This window comes from Staurois parvus, unplaced genomic scaffold, assembly GCF_062004578.1.
Source record: "Staurois parvus isolate SC_StPar_1 unplaced genomic scaffold, SC_StPar_1.0 ptg000458l, whole genome shotgun sequence".
Lineage (NCBI taxonomy): Eukaryota > Metazoa > Chordata > Amphibia > Anura > Ranidae > Staurois > Staurois parvus.
Genome location: NW_028318254.1, coordinates 1,908,253 through 1,926,867, shown reverse-complemented (window position 1 = coordinate 1,926,867; position 18,615 = coordinate 1,908,253). Strand labels below are relative to the sequence as shown.

The 18,615-nt window shown below is 44.1% G+C and overlaps 1 protein-coding gene across 1 annotated transcript in view; it reads left to right on the top strand.

Moving 5' to 3' along the window:
* The first annotated feature begins 4,544 nt into the window (after positions 1-4,544).
* LOC149452860 (opioid-binding protein/cell adhesion molecule homolog) overlaps positions 4,545-18,615 on the top strand; it is a 472,779-nt gene continuing 458,708 nt past the window's right edge. The window contains exon 1 of the mRNA XM_089688893.1: positions 4,545-4,727. Coding sequence (XP_089545019.1) covers positions 4,643-4,727 — 85 coding nt within the window. The 5' untranslated portion in view covers positions 4,545-4,642. The remainder of the gene's footprint in view (positions 4,728-18,615) is intronic.

Genomic DNA, 18,615 nt, shown 5'->3' with positions numbered 1-18,615 from the left:
CATTGTCAAAGTCTGCAATCAAGAGAAAACTTCACAAGAGCAAATACAGAGGGTTCAGCACAAGGTGCAAACCATTCATAAGCCTGAAGAATAGAAAAACCAGATTAGACTTTGCCAAAAATATCTAAAAAAGCCAGACCAGTTTTGGAAAAGCATTCTTTGGATGGATGAAACTAAGATTAATCTATACCAGAATGATGGGAAGAAAAAAGTGTGGAGAAGGCTTGGAACAGTTCATGATCCAAAGCACACAACATCATCTGTAAAACATGGTGGAGGCAGTGTGATGGAATAGGAAAGCATGACTTCCAGTGGCACTGGGTCATTGGAGTTTATTGATGATGTGACAGAAGACAGAAGCAGCCGGATGAATTCTGCAGTGTTTAGAGATATACTGTCAGCCCAGATTCAGCCAAACGCAGCAAAGTTGATTGGACGGCGCTCCACAGTACAGATGGACAATGATCCAAAACACACTGCAAAAGCAACCCCAGGGCTTTTGAAGGAAAAGAAGTCATTCACCTGATCTCAACCCAATTGAGCATGCATTTCACTTTCTGAAGGCAAAACTAAAGGCAGAAAGAGCCACAAAGAACAACTGAAGACATCTGTAGATAGAGCCTGGCAAAGCATCAGAAAGGAGGAAACCCAGTCTTTGGTCATATCCATGGGTTCCAGACTTTAGGCAGTCATTGCCAGTAAAGGATTCTCTACAAAATATTAAACATTTACATTTTATTTATGATTATATTCATTTGTCCAATTACATTTGAGCCTCTGAAAGTGGAGGGACTGTGTAGAAAAATGGTTGCAGTTCCTAAAATTTGAACTTGGTATTTATGTTCAACCCCTTAAATTTAAAGCTGAAAGTCTGCACTTCAAATTCATTTGGATTGTTTCATTTTAATTTATTCTGGTGGCATACAGAGCCAAAAGTATGAAAAGTGTGCCTGTGTCCAAATATACATGGACCTAACTGTATGTTATGTGTAGGGCGGCCCATTCATTTCAATAGGCTGCTCTTTGTGCTAGAAATGCAAAAATAATGTCCCCAACCCTTTTTCAAAATCACACCGAGCCACAGCACTGTGAATTTTGGTGCATGTGGAAATGCGCACGTCAGCAGATGCATGAGAGTGTCATTAACAATTAATGGCACTGCTGTGTATCTGCTAAAGGGCAGCACATTTCTGTGGTGTCAGGAAAGCGATTTTGCATGCATTCCCGACATGTGCAAATGTGAACATGGCTAAATGTCTCATTTACATTGAGTGTCAGTGTATATCTTTTCATTACACTGGGGCTTTGTGTAGAATCCTAGTGGTTATTGTGAATGTCCCCCTTACATTGGTGGTCAGTGTAAATCCCTCCTCACATTGGTGGTCACTGTGAATGGCCCTATTACATTAGTGGTAAGTGTAAATCCCCTTTACATTGGTGGCCGGTGTAGAAACTCCTTTCTATATTGATAGTCAGTAAAAAATCCTAACTTGAATTTGTGGTCCGTGTCTAATCCTCCTTTACATTGATGGTCCATGTAGAAGCCACCCTTAAATTGGTGGTCAGTGTAAATTCCCCCTTACATTGGTGGCCAGTGTATAATGTATTGGTTGTTGGTGTAAAATCCCCCATTACATTGGTGGTCAGTGGAAATGTCCCTTTACATTGGTGGTAAGTGCAGATTTGCCCTTACACTGGTGGTTAGTATAAATCCCCTTTTACATTGGTGTTTGATGTAGAAATGTCACCTCCCATTCTCATCCAGCACTGCCACTGATCCCATTTACCCCCAAGTACTGTCACTGATCTCATCCCCCCCACCAACACTGTCACTCGTCCCATCCCCCCACCACTGCTACTTATCCCATCCCCCACCACTTCCACTTATCCTATCCCCCCCACCACTACCATTGATCCCATCAAGCCCCCAGGCACTGCCACCGATCACACCCTCCCCTCAGCACTGCTACTGATTCCAGGAGTCCTAGAATCTCTAGGAGTTTTCTGTCTATTAGTGGGTTCCCTCAGCTTCCAAGTCCATGGTGTGCAGGCAGGGAGGAGATGATGTGCTGTATCCTTCAGCAATCAGTGAGTTGTAATAATGTGGAGTAATCTCTAGCAACCAATCAGTTAACAGTAGTGATCTGCTGTAATCTCTAGCAACCAATTAGTAAACAACAATGATGTGCAGTAACCTTTAGCAACCAATCAGCGAGCAGTAATTAGGTGCAATAACCCCTAGCAACCAATGGATGAGCAGTAATGACGTGCATTAACCTCTAACAACTAATCAGCCAGCAGAAATCATGTGCTGTAAACCCTACCAACCAGTCAGTGAGCTGTAATGATATGCTGTAACCTCCAGTAACCAATTGCAATAGCTGCCTGATAAATAAACTAATTTTGAGTCTAGCGGCTATTTATTGTATGTCTCAGAGCAGGTGGAGAGTGAAATTGCAATGGGGGGGCAAGAAAATGTTTGCCCAAGGTCCAATCAATATTAAAGATGGCCCTGGTGTCAGTATATAGAGGATGACAGGCAGTGTACATATGGGGGTGTCAGTATATAGAGGATGTCAGGCAGTGTATATATGGGGGAGTCAGTATATAGAGGATGTCAGGCAGTGTATATATGGGGGTGTCAGTATATAGAGGATGTCAGGTAGTGTATATATGGTGGTGTCAGTATATCCAGAGGATGTCATGTAGTGAATATATGATGGTGTCAGTATATAGAGGATATCAGGTAGTGTGTGTATATATATATATATATATATATATATATATATATATATATATATATATATATATATAGGGTTTCAGTATATAGAGGATGTCAGGCAGTCTATATAGGTGGGTGTCAGTATATGGAGGGGAAGTCAGGTAGTGTAAATATGGGTTACAAGTTTACAGAAGTGGTGTTAGACATTGTTTATATGGAGTGTCAGTATATAGAGGGATGTCAGGCAGTGTATATAAGTGATTATCATCATATGGAGGATGTCAGACAGTATATATGGGGGTGTGAGTATAAATAGGCTATCAGACAGTGTCAGGGGTGGACTGACCATTAGAGCACTCGGGCACTGCCCAAGGGCCCGGGGTCAGTAGGTACCTTTCATGGGCTTTTTCATAGGCTTTTTTGGGTGTGGGCGAGGACACAGGAGCTCCATGATCCCCTATTGCCCGGGGGCCCCATGAGTTGTCAGTACGCCCCTGGACAGTGTATATATGGAGGTGTCAGTATATAGAGGCTATCAGACAGTGTATATATGGGGGTGTCAGTATATAGAGGATATCAGGTGGTGTACTTATGGAGTGTCAGTATAAAGAGGGGGTGTCATGTACTGTACATATGGGTGTGTCCGTATATAGAGGATGTCAGGCAGTGTATATATGGGGTGTCAGTATATAGAGGATATGAGGCAGTGTATATATGGTGGTGTCAGTATATAGAGGATATGAGGCAGTGTATATATGATGGTGTTGGTATATAGAGAATATGAGGCAGTGTACATATGATGGTGTCGGTATATAGAGGATATCAGGCAGTGTACATATGATGGTGTCGGTATATAGAGGATATAAGGCAGTGTACATATGGTGGTGTCAGTAAATAGAGAATATCAGGAAGTGTATATATGGTGGTGTCAGTATATAGAGGATATCAGGCAGTGTATATATGGTGGTGTCAGTATATAGAGGATGTCAGGCAGTGTATATATGGTGGTGTCAGTAAATGGAGGATATCAGGCAGTGTACATATGGTGGTGTCAGTATTTAGAGGATATGTGGCAGTGTATATATGGTGCTGTCAGTATATAAAGGATGTCAGGCAGTGTATATATGGTGGTGTCAGTATATAGAGGATGTCAGGCAGTGTATATATGATGGTATCAGTAAATAGAGGATATCAGGCAGTGTACATATGGTGGTGTCAGTATATAGAGGATATGTGGCAGTGTATATATGGTGCTGTCAGTATATAAAGGATATCAGGCAGTGTATATATGGTGCTGTCAGTATATAAAGGATATCAGGCAGTGTATATATGATGGTATCAGTATATAGAGGATGTCAGGCAGTGTATATATGATGGTGTCAGTATATAGAGGATGTCAGGCAGTGTATATATGATGGTGTCAGTATATAGAGGATGTCAGGCAGTGTACGTATGATGGTATCAGTATACAGAGGATGTCAGGCAGTGTATATATGGTGGTGTCAGTATATAGAGGATGTCAGGCAGTGTATATATGGTGGTGTCAGTATATAGAGGATATCAGGCTGTGTATATATGGTGGTGTCAGTATATAGAGGATGTCAGGCAGTGTATATATGATGGTATCAGTATACAGAGGATGTCAGGCAGTGTATATATGACGGTGTCAGTGTATAAAGGATATCAGGCAGTGTATATATTGTGGTGTCAATATATAGAGGGGGTGTCAGGCTGTGTATATATGGGGGTGTCCCCCTATCTCTGCGTAGCCAATAGCAGAGTGAGGGGTAGGTAGGTAGGTGGGTAGGTGGGTGGAGGGTGAGCAGTGTGTGTGTCAGTGAATGTTGCGGGTGTCACACAGCCCGGAGCTGCTACCACCACCATCATCCCCATCATCTGCCCCTGTTTACCGCCGTCACCATGCGGGGGGTCCCCACTCACCTCTTCCGAACCCTCCTGTGCTGGCTGACCGGACCGGCCCTGACCGCACTGCTCTCCGTACCAGGTACCGATCCCGCTACCGGGACCGATTTCTGTACTTCCATCCTCCTGCAACCTATCCCGTCCATCCACCTCCATCCCTCCTCCGCTTCTGTTCTCTCACCTGTCCGTCATCCCTTCATCCTTCTCACCTGTCCGTCATCCCTCTATCCTCCTAACCTGTCCGTCATCCCTCCATCCTTCTCACCTGTCCGTCATCCCTCCGTCCTCCTAACCTGTCCGTCATCCCTCCATCCTTCTCACCTGTCCGTCATCCCTCCATCCTCCTCACCTGTGCGTCATCCTTCCGTCCTCCTCACCTGTCCGTCATCCCTCCATCCTCCTCACCTGTCCGTCATCCCTCCATCCTCCTCACCTGTGCGTCATCCCTCCGTGCTCCTCACCTGTGCGTCATCCTTCTGTCTTTTTCACCTGACCATCATCCCTCCATCCTCCTCACCTATCCCTAATCCCTCTGTCCTCACTTGTCTGTCATCCCTCCATCCTTCTCACCTGTCCATCATCCCTCCATCTTTCTCACCTGTCCGTTATCCCTCTATCCTTCTCACCTGTCCGTCATCCCTCCTAGCTTTTCACTTGTCCATCATCCCTCCATTCTTCTCACCTGTCCGTCATCCCTCCATCCTCCTCACCTATCCGTCATCCCTCCATTCTCCTCACTGGTCCGTCATCCCTCCATTCTTCTCACCTGTCCGTCATCCCTCCATTCTTCTCACCTGTCCGTCATCCCTCCATTCTTCTCACCTGTCCGTCATCCCTCCATTCTTCTCACCTGGTCGTCATCCCTCCATTCTTCACAGCTGTCCGTCATCCTTCCATCCTCCTCACCTGACCGTCATTCCTCCATCCTCCTCACCTGTCCATAATCCCTCCCTTCTCCTTAACTGTCCGTCATCCCTCCTTTCTCCTTACCAGTTCCTCATCCCTTCATCCTCCTCAGCTGCCTGTCATCCCTCCACCCTCCTCACCTGTTCATCATTACTCCATCCTCCTCACCTGTCCGTTATCCCTCCATCCTCCCCAACTGTCTGTCATCCCTCCATCCTCCTCACCTGTGCGTCATCCCTCCATCCTCCTCACCTGTGCGTCATCCCTCCATCCTGCTCACCTGTGCGTCATCCCTCCATCCTCCTCACCTGTGCGTCATCCTTCCATCCTTCTCACCTGTCCATCAACCCTCCATCCTCCTCATCTGTTTGGCATCCCTCCATCCTCCTCACCTGACCATCATCCCTTCATTCTTCTCACCTGTCCATCATCCCTCCATCCTCCTTAACTGTCCGTCATCCCTCCATTTTCCTTAGCTCCCTAATCTCTCCATCTTCCTCACCTACCTGTCATCCCGTCATCCTCCTCACCTGTTCATCATCCCTCCAACCTCCTGACCTGTCCGTCATCCCTCCATCCTCCTCACCTATCCATCATCCAACCATCCTCATCTGTTCATCATCCCTCCATCCTCCTCACCTGTCCATCATCCCACTATCCTCCTCACCTGTATGTCATCCCTCCTTCCTCATCACCTATCCATCATCCATTCCACCCTTCTCACCTGTTCATTAATCCTCCATCCCTCTCCCCTGTCTGCTATCCCTCCATCCTTCTTATTCCTTTATTCTTCTCACCTGTCTGTCATCCCCCCAACTCTCTCACCTGTCCACCACCCTTCTCACCTGTTCATCATCCTTCCATCCTCCTCACCTGTCTGTCATCCCTCCATCCTCCTCACTTGTCCATCATCCCTCCATCCATCACCTGTCCCTTGCACTACCTCCTGACACTTTTATTGGTCTTTACTGACCCTTGCATCCGCCTTGTCACCTCTCCTAGCCACTGCCCTATTGGTCATTTAAATGCCCCCCCCCCCGCCCCCTCCCCATCTATAGGTCCACACAAGTTCTTGCAGAGTCCCCTTTGCTTCATCTATTAGTGCCCATTAACCCCTGCACTGCTCTCATAAATCTATTGGACCTTATTAACCCTTACATTGCCCCTTTGTAGTACTCACAAACCCTCTCACTAATTCTTGGTACATCTAGCGGCGCTTAGTAATCCTCACACTGCCCTCAATTGTAGCCCAAATTAACCTTTGCTCTGCTCCTGGTACATCTCTCCATTATAATTCACCTGTGTACTGCCCCTTCTGCATTACAATTGTGCCCTACACCTTAGCTTAGCCAATCATGTATCAGCTATTGCTTGTGTCTGCACCTTACTGGGCACCTGTTCTTCTTTATATGCCATCTGTATTTACATAATTTTGGGATCAGTTGGTGTGTATCATATCCCAGTACTACTACGTTACTGCATCCTCCAGTCTGTGTCTGATCAATGTGTACACCTATCATCTTAAATGTCCCCTCTCCTTCTCCACTAGTGTTCACTGGTCTATGCTACCTTTCCCTTTTCTCCACTGCGCTATGCCCTCATCTCTCCTACTGTGTCTTTTCCTTTCCTCTATTGCCCCATCAACTCCTCTCTCCCCTCATCGCCTCCATTGTCCCCTCATCTTCCCTGCTAGCCTCTTATCTTCTCTTTGACTGTCCTTTCATCTCTTCGCTCAAGAGTCCCCTCATATTCTTCTCCACTGCATCTTCATCTTCTTCTCCGTTGCCTCTAATCTCCTCTTCTACTGTCCCTGTCTATCTTCTTCTCCAACATTAATTATATACTTTTCTGATTGTCATCTGCTTCACTGCTATCCCCTTTCCTACCTCTCTGCTGAGTTCTCACCTCTTTCTCCACTATCCCCTCATCTACTTGTCTGCTGTCCCCTCATCTCGGCCTTCTCAACATCTCATCTTCTTCCCCCTTTTCCACTATCTGCCCTCAACCCTCTTCGGCTATCACCCAATCTCCTATTTTGTAATTCCCTCATGTGCTTTTCTTCTCCCCTCATCTTCTTCTCCAGTGTCCTTTCTTCTCTCCCGCTACAACCTCGTCTCCTGGTCCCCTTCCCCTTATTTTCTTTTCCACTCTCCTCTCCTCTTGTCTCCTCTTTTCCTACAGCCCCATCTCCTCTTCCCCTTATCTTCTTCTCCAATCTCCTCTCCTTCTACAGCCTCATCTCCTCTTCCCCTTATCTTCATCTCCAGTTTTCTCCTCTCCCCTCCCCTTCTCTCCTCTCCTCCCCCACTATAGCCCCATCTTCTCCTCCACTACCCCTTCATCTTCTTCTTTCCTATTACCCTCTCAACTCCTCCTCTTCTCTCCCCTCATCTTTTCCTTTATTGCCTCCTCATCTCCTTCCTTGCTGTCCCCTTTTCTAGTCATCTTCATCTCTTCTTTTTCTATATATATTCCTCCTTTGCTGCCCCTCTTCTCCCCTTCTGCTATGCCTTCATCTTTCTCTCCACTGTCCCTCCATCTCTCTCTCTCAATTACCACCTCTTCTTCTCCTCCCCTTTCCCCTCATCTTTCTCTCCACTGTCCCCTGATTTCCTCATACATACCAGCTTTGCTGTCCCCTCTCTTCTCCTCATCTCCTCTACTACCACTTCATTTCCTCCTCCAATAGTCTCCTCCTCTCCTCTGACACAACCTCCTTATAATCCCTCCATTGTTCCTTTATATTGTCCAACACTACTCCTTCATCTCCTTCTCTCCTATCCCCTAAGCTCCGACTCTGTGGCCCCCTCATCTCCCTATATTCTGCCCTATCTCCTCTTTTACTGTCCTCTCACCTCCTTTGACCCCTCCTCCTCAGTCCCTTCTTTTCCTCTTCCACTACCCATTCATCTCTCCCCCTCCACTATCTCCTCTTCTCTTCTACTGCCCCCTGTTCCGTTGTTCCTTCATTTCTTCCCCCACTAACCCTTCATCTCTTCCTCCACTGTCCCCAATCAACTTTTTCAACATCTCCTCATATCCTCCTCCACTACCTCCATCTCCTTGTCTGCTGTTGGGCCCTAAAATTTTTAATCTACTGCCCCTCCCCCCATCCATCTCCTTGTCCCCTGACCCTTATCGTCTTCTTTACTACTCTTATCTGCACCTCAATTGACCCCTCATTTCATCCTCCACTATCCCCTTATCTTATCCTCTACTCCTCATTCCTCCTCTGCCATTACGTCCTTAACTTCTCCTCTTCCATCCCTTCATATCATTCTCAAGTAATCCTCCTTCTATAGTTGTCCTCTGATCTCCTCATCTGATGCTCTCTCATCTACCTCTTTTCTGTCCTCTCTCCTCTTTTTTGTCCCTTAATCTTCTCCTCTGCTGTTTCCCTCATCTCCTCCTTCCCTGACCTCTTATCTTCTCCTTCACTACCCCTTCACTTTTTTCCTCCCGATTCCTCATCTCCTCCCCCACTGTCCTCTGGTTGCCTCCTTCTAAATCCCCTAAATCCTCTCCTCTGCTGTTCCCATTCATGTCCTCCTTCCCAAACCCCTTATCTCATCATCCACTCTCCCCTGATCTCCTCCTCCACTGTCCTCTTCTCTGCCATTACCCCCTAAACTCTGCCTCTGCTGTACCCTCATATCCTTCTCCAATACCCCTTCCTTCTCAGACTGTACCTTGGTCTACTCCTCTATTGCCTGCTCATTTTCCCTTTTTTCTGCCATGTCTTCTCCTCTGCTGTTCCCTCCTCCGCTCCCTAAACTTCCCTTAATCTCCTCCTCCCCTGACCCTTCCTCCTCCGCTGTTCCCTATACTCCTCCTTTCCAACCACTTCATGTTCTCCTTCACTGACCCTTCAACTCCTCTTATGATGTCCCTCCTTTCCTCCACTCCTATACTGTTCCCTCCCCTTCTCTATTATACCATCAACACTTCATTTTATAATCTCTCTCTGTATGCCAATATTTCTCTTTGGGTTTTAGGACACAGTAATACCTGTTAAGAGAATTTTTATCACAGTGCATCTTGTTTTTTTTTTTTTTTTTTCAAATTCCATTAGTTTTTTCACTCCAGAGATGTGTTCCTCTATCTTTCACCAGATGTCTCGGGAGTTTTCAGTTTAAGTTCCTTTGTAACTTTCTGCAGTGGGCATAGCAGAGGACATGGAAAGTAAAAGAGTAGATTTGGGGTGGCTACTTATTCCTGAGCACAAACCTGACTGCCATTATCAATTCGTACAGTATAACAGATGGTGGAGGTGAGGAGCCCAATTCATTTCCAGTGTCCATGTGACAGATATATAGATTGTGGATATACGTTGTGTGTGATGGTCGCTTATTATTCCTCAGTAGTTAACTAAGGTCTGGTGTATGTTGGCTTTATGTGTTTGTCTCATCTGTAATAGAATTAATTAACTAGTTATGCTTAGTCAATAACAGCCAATAGTCAGCTGCTATAACCTCTTTTATATGACTAGATTGTTGTTTTGGACAAAGAATTATATTATAGACACATCAGGGCTGAATATATTTCAGACTGCAATACATAGTGAGATGATGTATGTCTATAAGAGAGGTCATATATATTTTTTGTTCTCATTTTAGTGAATAAGCTGTATATACTGAATATGCAATGTGTGTTACCTATAGAGTGTATATTTCTTCAAGGAGCATCATTTGTGATCAAATACCATTATGTACAGTCTGTGCTCCGCCTTTGTGTATAAGTTTAAGATTAACATTAATTTTTTTTTGAGGGAGAAAAGTTTTATGATGCAGCATGCTCTGTCCTTGTCGCCTCTGGTAGTACATAAGGAATGATCCAATTCAAACATGTCACTATTACCTTGAATTAAATTTGTGACCAGGCTGTGGACTTTCAAATATTTACATATTCTCAAGAAGCAGTAAATGATCTTTAGGACAGGCCTTCACTACCCCGTATAGCTGCAGGCATTGTGGAATAATTAATCTTCACAGTTCACAGCAGAAGCACTGAAGTAATTCAAGTAATTTGCTTAGCATTTCACTCTGCTCCACCCATGCAATAACTCAAATCACTCAATAACAACTCAGCAGCTCGGTCCCTGTTTCCCTTCTCTCAGCAGGGACTCGGCAGCTCAGGTCACCCTGTCCCCCACCCCCAGCAGTGACGCAGCAGCTGAGCTCACTCTGCTCCCCCCATGCAACAGGGACTTAGCAGTTTAGCTTCCCCTGCCTTCCCATCCAGCAGTGACTTAACAGCTCAGCTTTCCCTATTCCTTCTTGTCAGCAGTGAGCAGTCAGCTCTTCTCACCTTGCTCTGCCCTCCCCGTTCAAAGCAGCCCAGCAGTTCAGCATATCCTTCTCCCCCTCCCAGCAGTGAGTCAGCAGCTTAGCTCCCCCTGGTCCCCTCACGCAACAGTGACTTAAAAGATCAGCTCCTCACTACCGGCAGTGACTCAGCAGTGCAGCCCCCCACCCCTCCCCCAACAGTGTCTCAGCAGCTCAGCTCACCCTGCTCCCCTCCCCCTGCATCGACTCAACAGCCCAGCTCACTCTACTCCTCCTGCCCAACAATAAATCATTATACAACTACCCTCTCAGCAGTGACTCGGCAGCTAATTGTACCTGCCCCCCCCCCCCCAATCCAAAGCACATACTCTGTGTTTGGATGGGAGATTGGGAGGTTTGAAGGCTGCTGACACATGACTTCAGTGCCTCTGGTGTAAAAGATGAATTAGTCAATAGTGCCTGCAGCTACAAAGGTTAGTGAGGGCTTGTTTCAAAGCTCATTTACAGCTTGTTAGGATATATTTCAATACTTGAAAATCCATAGCCTGTCCACAGGTTCACTTTATGGAAGCACTCTGTCTTTATGGCCTCTGTATTAGCCTCACGCTGCTTTTTCTTCTACCACCTGCAGGAGGTTCAACTAACAACTTCTTTGTGTAAATCACAGAAAACTAAAACAAAATTATGTTCGTAGTTAAAATGTAAACATCATTACAAAGGTATAATATGTGCCAACAACACTGGTTGTGGTGGGTATTGGCTAAAAAAGATAACAAGTGTATAGTGTGACAGTGTAACAGGACTACCAGAGTACTGATTACTGAGTCTTCTCCTTACCATGAAGTCTGGTAGATGTCAGTACTAAAGGAGCAAACCTATGCTTGGCTTCTTCACAAATGTCTTACTATAGGGAAGAGGAGGGGAGTGGAGAAAATTTGAGCCTTGAACATTCCACATTAATCTCTAGACAATGAACGACCCTTATAATGATGTTCAGCCGGGCATACCTCAATGGACTGACAGCCCCACATCAAATGTGGTTAAGATTTATGATTGTGTGTGATATGTTTGGGCAGTTGAGAAGAGGTGTTGCTTACAACACACACAAATGTTGTCTTCTGGTCTACTTAACACAGTAGAAGCTTGAGAAAACCAACCATAGAAGTCAAATGTTCCTCTGGCCTCTGCACAGGTTTAGTGGTCCTCTTATAATAGGAAGATGGAAAATCTCATCCTCCATAATAGAGGCTGTTGCTATATATGTGTGCAGGTGGGAAGAGTCTCTGAAGTGACGAATTGATGTTGAGAAGCTGTCAGTATAATGAACGGGGTGTTGTTCAATGTGACTGTGCAGATGGTGAGCTTTCATACACAGCTCCTAATGCTGGCAGAGATGAGGTTTAAGTGTGAAAGTCTCCGTAGGATCATATGCTTTTTCTTTTTTATATTAGGAGATTTAATGTAATTAGCAGACATCTGCCTCAATGTAGATGAAGTCATCAAATTCTTCAGATTGGGAAGCAGCATATGTATAGAGGAGAGCGGCACGGATCCAGCAGTCTCCCTGTGACAGATCAGCCACACAAAACTTTCTGATTTGAAAAAAATACTTTCAGATTTTATAAATTATCACCATTGGCTACATGGCCAACAGCTGACTTCCCGGCCTATCTGATAGGAGCTGGACATCTGCTTTGTGCACAGTGTGGTCTTCCACATTCGGGTTGTTAGTATTTATTTATTATAGGTACTTATATAGCACCGTCAATTTACACACCGCTTTTACATATATATTTTACATTCACATCATTCCCTAACCCTCAAGGGGTGTACAATCTAAGGTCCCTAACTTACATACACATACTAGGGCCAATTTAGACAGGAGCCAATTCACCTACCAGCATGTCTTTGGCGTGTGGGAGGAAACCTGAGTACCCGGAGGAAAGGGAGCCTCTGTACAGTATAGAGCGCTTCCTGTTCATTCACTCTGAGGCTGCAAAGAAAGGACTCAATCTCTTTCTCTGTCTCAAAAGTGAGAAGTTTGGTGTCTGCTTAGACCAGAGATATTTCACCAGCCCCCACAGGGCTGTTAAAAAATGTAAAGACTAAAATTGTAAATATCTAAAAAGTGTAGCATGCATTTGTATTCAAATGCCCCCTATAGTCAATGATTTGTAGGACCCCTTTCGTTGCAATTACAGCTGCAAGTCTTTTTGGGGAAGTCTCTACCAGCTTTGCACATTTAGATAGTGAAATTTTTGCCCATTCTTTGCGAAATAGCTCAAGCCAGATTGGATGGTGAGCGTCTGTGAACAGCAATTTTCAAGTCTTGCCACAGGTTCTTAGTTGGATTTAGGTCTGGACTTTGGGCAATTCTAACACATGAATATACTTTGATCTAAACTATTCCATTGTAGCTCTGGCTGTATGTTTAGGGTCGTTGTCCTGCTGGAAGGTGAACCTCCGCCCCAGTCTCAGGTCTTTTGCAGACTCTAACAGGTTTTCTGTCCCTGCTGAAGAAAAGCATCCCCAAAACATGATGCTGCCACCACCATGTTTCACGGTGGGGATGGTGTGTTCAAGGTGATGTGCAATATTAGTTTTCAGCCACACGTAGCATATTTCTTTTAGGCCAAAAAGTTCAATTTTGGTTTCATCTGACCAGAGCACCTTCTTTCAACAATGGCTTTCTTCTTGCCACTCTACCATAAAGGCCAGCTTTGTGGAGTGCATGACTAATCGTTGTCCTGTAGACAGACTCTCCCACCTGAGCTGTGGACCTCTGCAGCTCCTCCAGGGTTACCATGAGCCTCTTGGCTGCTTCTCTGATTAATGCCCACCTTGCCTGGCCTCTCAGTTTAGGTGGATGGCCATGTCTTGGTAGGTTTGCAGTTGTGCCATACTCTTTCCAATTTAGGATGATGGATTGAACAGTGCTCCGTGAGATGTTCAAAGCTTGGGATATTTTTTATAACCTAACCCTGCTTTAAACTTCTCCACAACTTTATCCTTGACCTGTCTGGTGTGTTCCTTGGTCTTCATGATGCTGTTTGTTCACTAATGTTCTCTAACAAACCTCTGAAGGTTTCACAGAACAGCTGTATTTATATTGAGATTAAATTACACATAGGTGGACTCTATTTACAAATTATGTGTCTTCTGAAGGCAATTGGTTCCACTAGATTTTAGTTAGGGGTATCAGAGTAAAGGGGGCTGAATACAAATGCACGCCATATTTTTCAGATATATATATATTTTTTTAAATTTGAAAAACATTTATCATTTTCCTTTCACTTCACAATTATGTGCCACTTTGTGTTGGTCTATCACATAAAATCCCAATAAAATACATTTATGATTTTTGGTGGAACATGACAAAATGTGGAAAATTTCAAGAAGTATGAATACTTTTTCAAGGCACTGTAATGTACTGTACTATAAAAAGAGCCATGTAAAGCACTGTAGATTATTGCCTATTCCATCTTGCAGTGGGTCAGAAGCTTAGCCTCCCCAGTAGCCTGCAACTCTAGCATCTGGGTATTCTGGTGAAAGAAAGAGGGTCTCCTTTTTCATGTGGTCTAATGTGGGAAGTGTCCAGTTTGCAGATGTGAACAAGACCACTGCCACCACTGAGCCATGCTGGCTAGCAAAGAAATCCCAATAACAATTAAAGGTTACAAATTATGAAAAGCAAAATGCTCTCATAAACAGTGTGCTCCATACTCTAATCTATGAGAGTACCAACACCAACACATATAGACCTGATGGTGGCTCCATCCCTATTGGATTCAGACGTACCAAGGGCAGCTGAGTTCTTTAATGTGTGTACAATGCAAACAGATGTTAGTTTATGAATTCAGATATTTGGATTTCCTCTGCTGAATGGCAGCATTGTGTGGCATATTGTCCTGTCATGAATGTTTGCCCCTCCTGGGACAGTTGTGTCTCTGATGTTAGTATAAAAGATCTTGCAAATGGATCCTCTTCGCTGTAAATCTGCTGCTTGATGTAGGACTGGTGGCTGATATGTATGGGTAGATGGGCTCTCATCACTGTCAGTAATTGCAGAGAACATACAATGGGACAATGTCAGTGACGGGTGATGAAAATAATCTTGTAACTGTCACATGGAGAGGAGATGATGACCTTTCCCAGCCTGTCAGTGACTCAGGAGGTAGTAAAAACAAGAAATGGCTTTCTTGAGACTAATAACATGAGGAAGGTGAAATTATAGGACCTCTTGGGTCACCTGGAAAATAAAGCGATCCCTAAATGGCAGAATTGTGTCTCTGATATTAGATGGTCCGCCATCATTTAATTGCACTGCATTGTATGCTTTCATCTTTTCACTCCGATCCAAGTAAAACATAGGTGTAGAAAGGAAGAGGCTAATAATATTCACAAGGCCAAGTTTTCCAGAACTCCAGGCAGAGGCTTGTTACTGTACATTTAATCAATGATTGTGAGATAAAAATGGAGGGGGATCCATAATGTTCTCACTATAAGGATACAAAGTAACATGAAGGGCAGAGGGAAATCTGTACACCCCTCACCATCAGATTGCAGAGTGCAATGGATGGTGAAAGGAAGATGCATAGACCCCTTACCATCAGATTACAGAATTATATGGAAGACAAAGAGGAATCTTACACCCCTCACCAGCTCATTGTAGAGTGACATGGGGCAGAGTAGGATCTCTACACTCCTCACCAGCTCATTGTAGAGTGACATGGGGCAGAGTAGGATCTCTACCCTCCTCACCAGCTCATTGTAGAGTGACATGGGGCAGAGTAGGATCTCTACACCCCTCACCAGCTCATTGTAGAGTGACATGGGGCAGAGTAGGATCTCTACACCCCTCACCAGCTCATTGTAGAGTGACATGGGGCAGAGTAGGATCTCTACCCTCCTCACCAGCTCATTGTAGAGTGACATGGGGCAGAGTAGGATCTCTACACCCCTCACCAGCTCATTGTAGAGTGACATGGGGCAGAGTAGGATCTCTACACCCCTCACCAGCTTATTGTAGAGTGACATGGGGCAGAGTAGGATCTCTACACTCCTCACCAGCTCATTGTAGAGTTATATTGAAGACAGAAAAATCAATACACCCCTTACCATCAGATTAGAGAGTAACATGAGGGCAGAGGGAGATCCATGTACCCCATACCAGCAGATTGCAGAGTGACTTTGAAGGCAGAGTGAAATCAATACATTCCTCACCATCATATTACAGAGTGACATAGAGGACAGAGAGGGATCTATATACATCCCTCACCAGCAGATTGCAGAGTGACATGGATGGTGAAATTTGGATCCATTCACCCTTTACCATTGGATTACAGAATGTCAGATGAGAATTCCTACACTCCTGGTCAACTAATTGCAGTGTGATATGGAGGGCAGAGGGGATCCCTACACCCCTCACCAGCTGACTGAAGACTGACGTGGAGGGCAGAGGGAAATACAGTGCCTTGAAAAAGTATTCATACCCCTTGAAATGGGTTTGGTTTGCAGAACATTTTGAAAACCATTTATCATTTTCCTTCCACTTCACAATTATATGCCATTTTGTGTTGGTCTATCACAAAAAAACCCAATAAAATACATTTACATGTTTGGTTGTAACATGACAAAATGTGGAAAATTTCAAGGGCTATGAATTCTTTTTCAAGGCACTGTAAATTCTCCCTTCACCATTAGATTACAGAGTGACCTTTAGGATGGAGGGGGTTCCGTACACCCCTAATCATCAAAGTCTCTGAGCACAGCTGTAAAATTCTATAGTGTATATTCTATGTAGTGATGAAGCAGTCTTCATCAAGATTATCACATGGTTCTTTTATGTGGGATAATGGTCTCACTCTTTCAGACAGAGTTTCTCTGAATTTGTCGGTGTTATTATTAGAGAGCTCAGATATTGAATTAGGGGTTGCAGAAAAAAGCTGCTGGACAGTGTGTTGGTTTCAGTCTGAGCAGACTCCTTTTCCCAAGGCCCTTTCTTTTTTCATCTAATACCTGATAGTATATAGAGGAGCAGATTTTCTTTTTAAATTAATTTATTGTGATAATATAAGACTGCACTGATAGAACTTTGGAGGTTGCCAATAAACGGCTATTCTAAACCGGCTAGGTGCCTTACTGTCTTTAGTAGTTTCTGAGTCAAGAACCTGAAACACCTGATTTACATTGTCTGGTCATTGATAAACAAGTCAGCCAGGCAGCTAGCATTATCAAAGTCAGACAGAAGTGACAGTCTGCATATTGTTCCCAATGTAATCCCTAATGCTGGGTATTCCAGCTCTGAATTTTGCTTTACCCAGAATTGTTGCCCTTGTAAGAAATGTACAATATAATCGAATTACCTTATATCTCTGAAGTGCGAGTTGTTTGTTTTATCTCTGGCGTTTGTCGTGTGTTCCAGCAGCCAACCCATTACATTATTTTCCCTTGCTGGGGTAAAGAGGGCAGATTGAGCCATCACATTGTAGCAGGCTGGGGAGATATTAGAGATGGCATGTGCTGCCTTCATCTGTGGGTGGTGGGTGGACAGCAGTACCTGGCAGGAGAGATTCACTTTATAATCTTTCTGATAATGAGTAATGGGAGCTCGGAGCAGACCTGCACAGAGTTGTATACACTGGCAGCACTGTATAAATATGTGCTATTAATTATCCATTAAGCTAGTTGCATGTCTCCAGGGGAAGCCTGCAGCAGATGTAGCAATAGGCCGTGTCTTTTTCTGCCAGAAATTGATCAGGGTTAACCTCTTGTCTGCGCAAGTATGGTCATTCAACTTTATTGACTCATCCTTCTGCAAAGTCACTAGAGCCCAGTCCTGGCCAGGACAGAGCATGCCAATGCTAGAGATTCTGTATATAGCCCTACAGAACAGACAGTGCACAGTTTGCTGCTTCTGTTGCTTTATCTGCTGCTTCTCTGCTAACAGGAAACAGGAACTTTATTTCAGAGAAAAAACATAAAGTTTAACCATAGTTACAGTTACAAACTTATAAACACTGCCATCTACTGATTGAAGAATATACCTCTATTGAACACTGACACTGATACGCTGTTGTACAAAAATACATGAACATGTATTCCAACACCCCCACTCAACAACAGCTCCTTATATTAGTCCCATTTCGAATCTCAGCTTTATAAATCTGTTTCAGTTCACTAAGAGATGTTCTATCTTCATGAGCAGCTCTGATCCACTTTTGTTTCTCATGGGTTGGAATCTCATTCTATGGATCTGGCTCTGGTTTTAGTGCTATGCGAGCAACATAGGACAGACATTTGGCTGGGATGCCTTTATTGCTTATCTTCATGTGACCCTGATGTGGAATTTCCCTTACTTTGAATGAATAAATGGTGTAGCGCTAAATAAATACTAATACATATAAATATAATAAAATAATAATAAATCAATATATACCACAAATAAGTGAAAAAAATCACAAGCCTATAAAGAGAACCCCCCAAAAACATATATATCCCCAATCGGGGGATCAGGTAGAAAGTGAAACAAGTGATTCCCTGTAGGGGAACACAACCTATACATAAACACACAAGTGCAAGTGTACCAACATTTCATAAAACACACAATAAGTGATAGATCATAAATGTCCAATCTGTATAAATGTCCACTTGAATACACTCTTTTGTGCACAAACACAAATCGGCATAACATGAATAAATCAACACAACGTGGGGTGAGTTTAGTGCCAAAAAACTTGTGACTTAGTTTGAAGCATTTGAGTTAGTTCATGACATTTT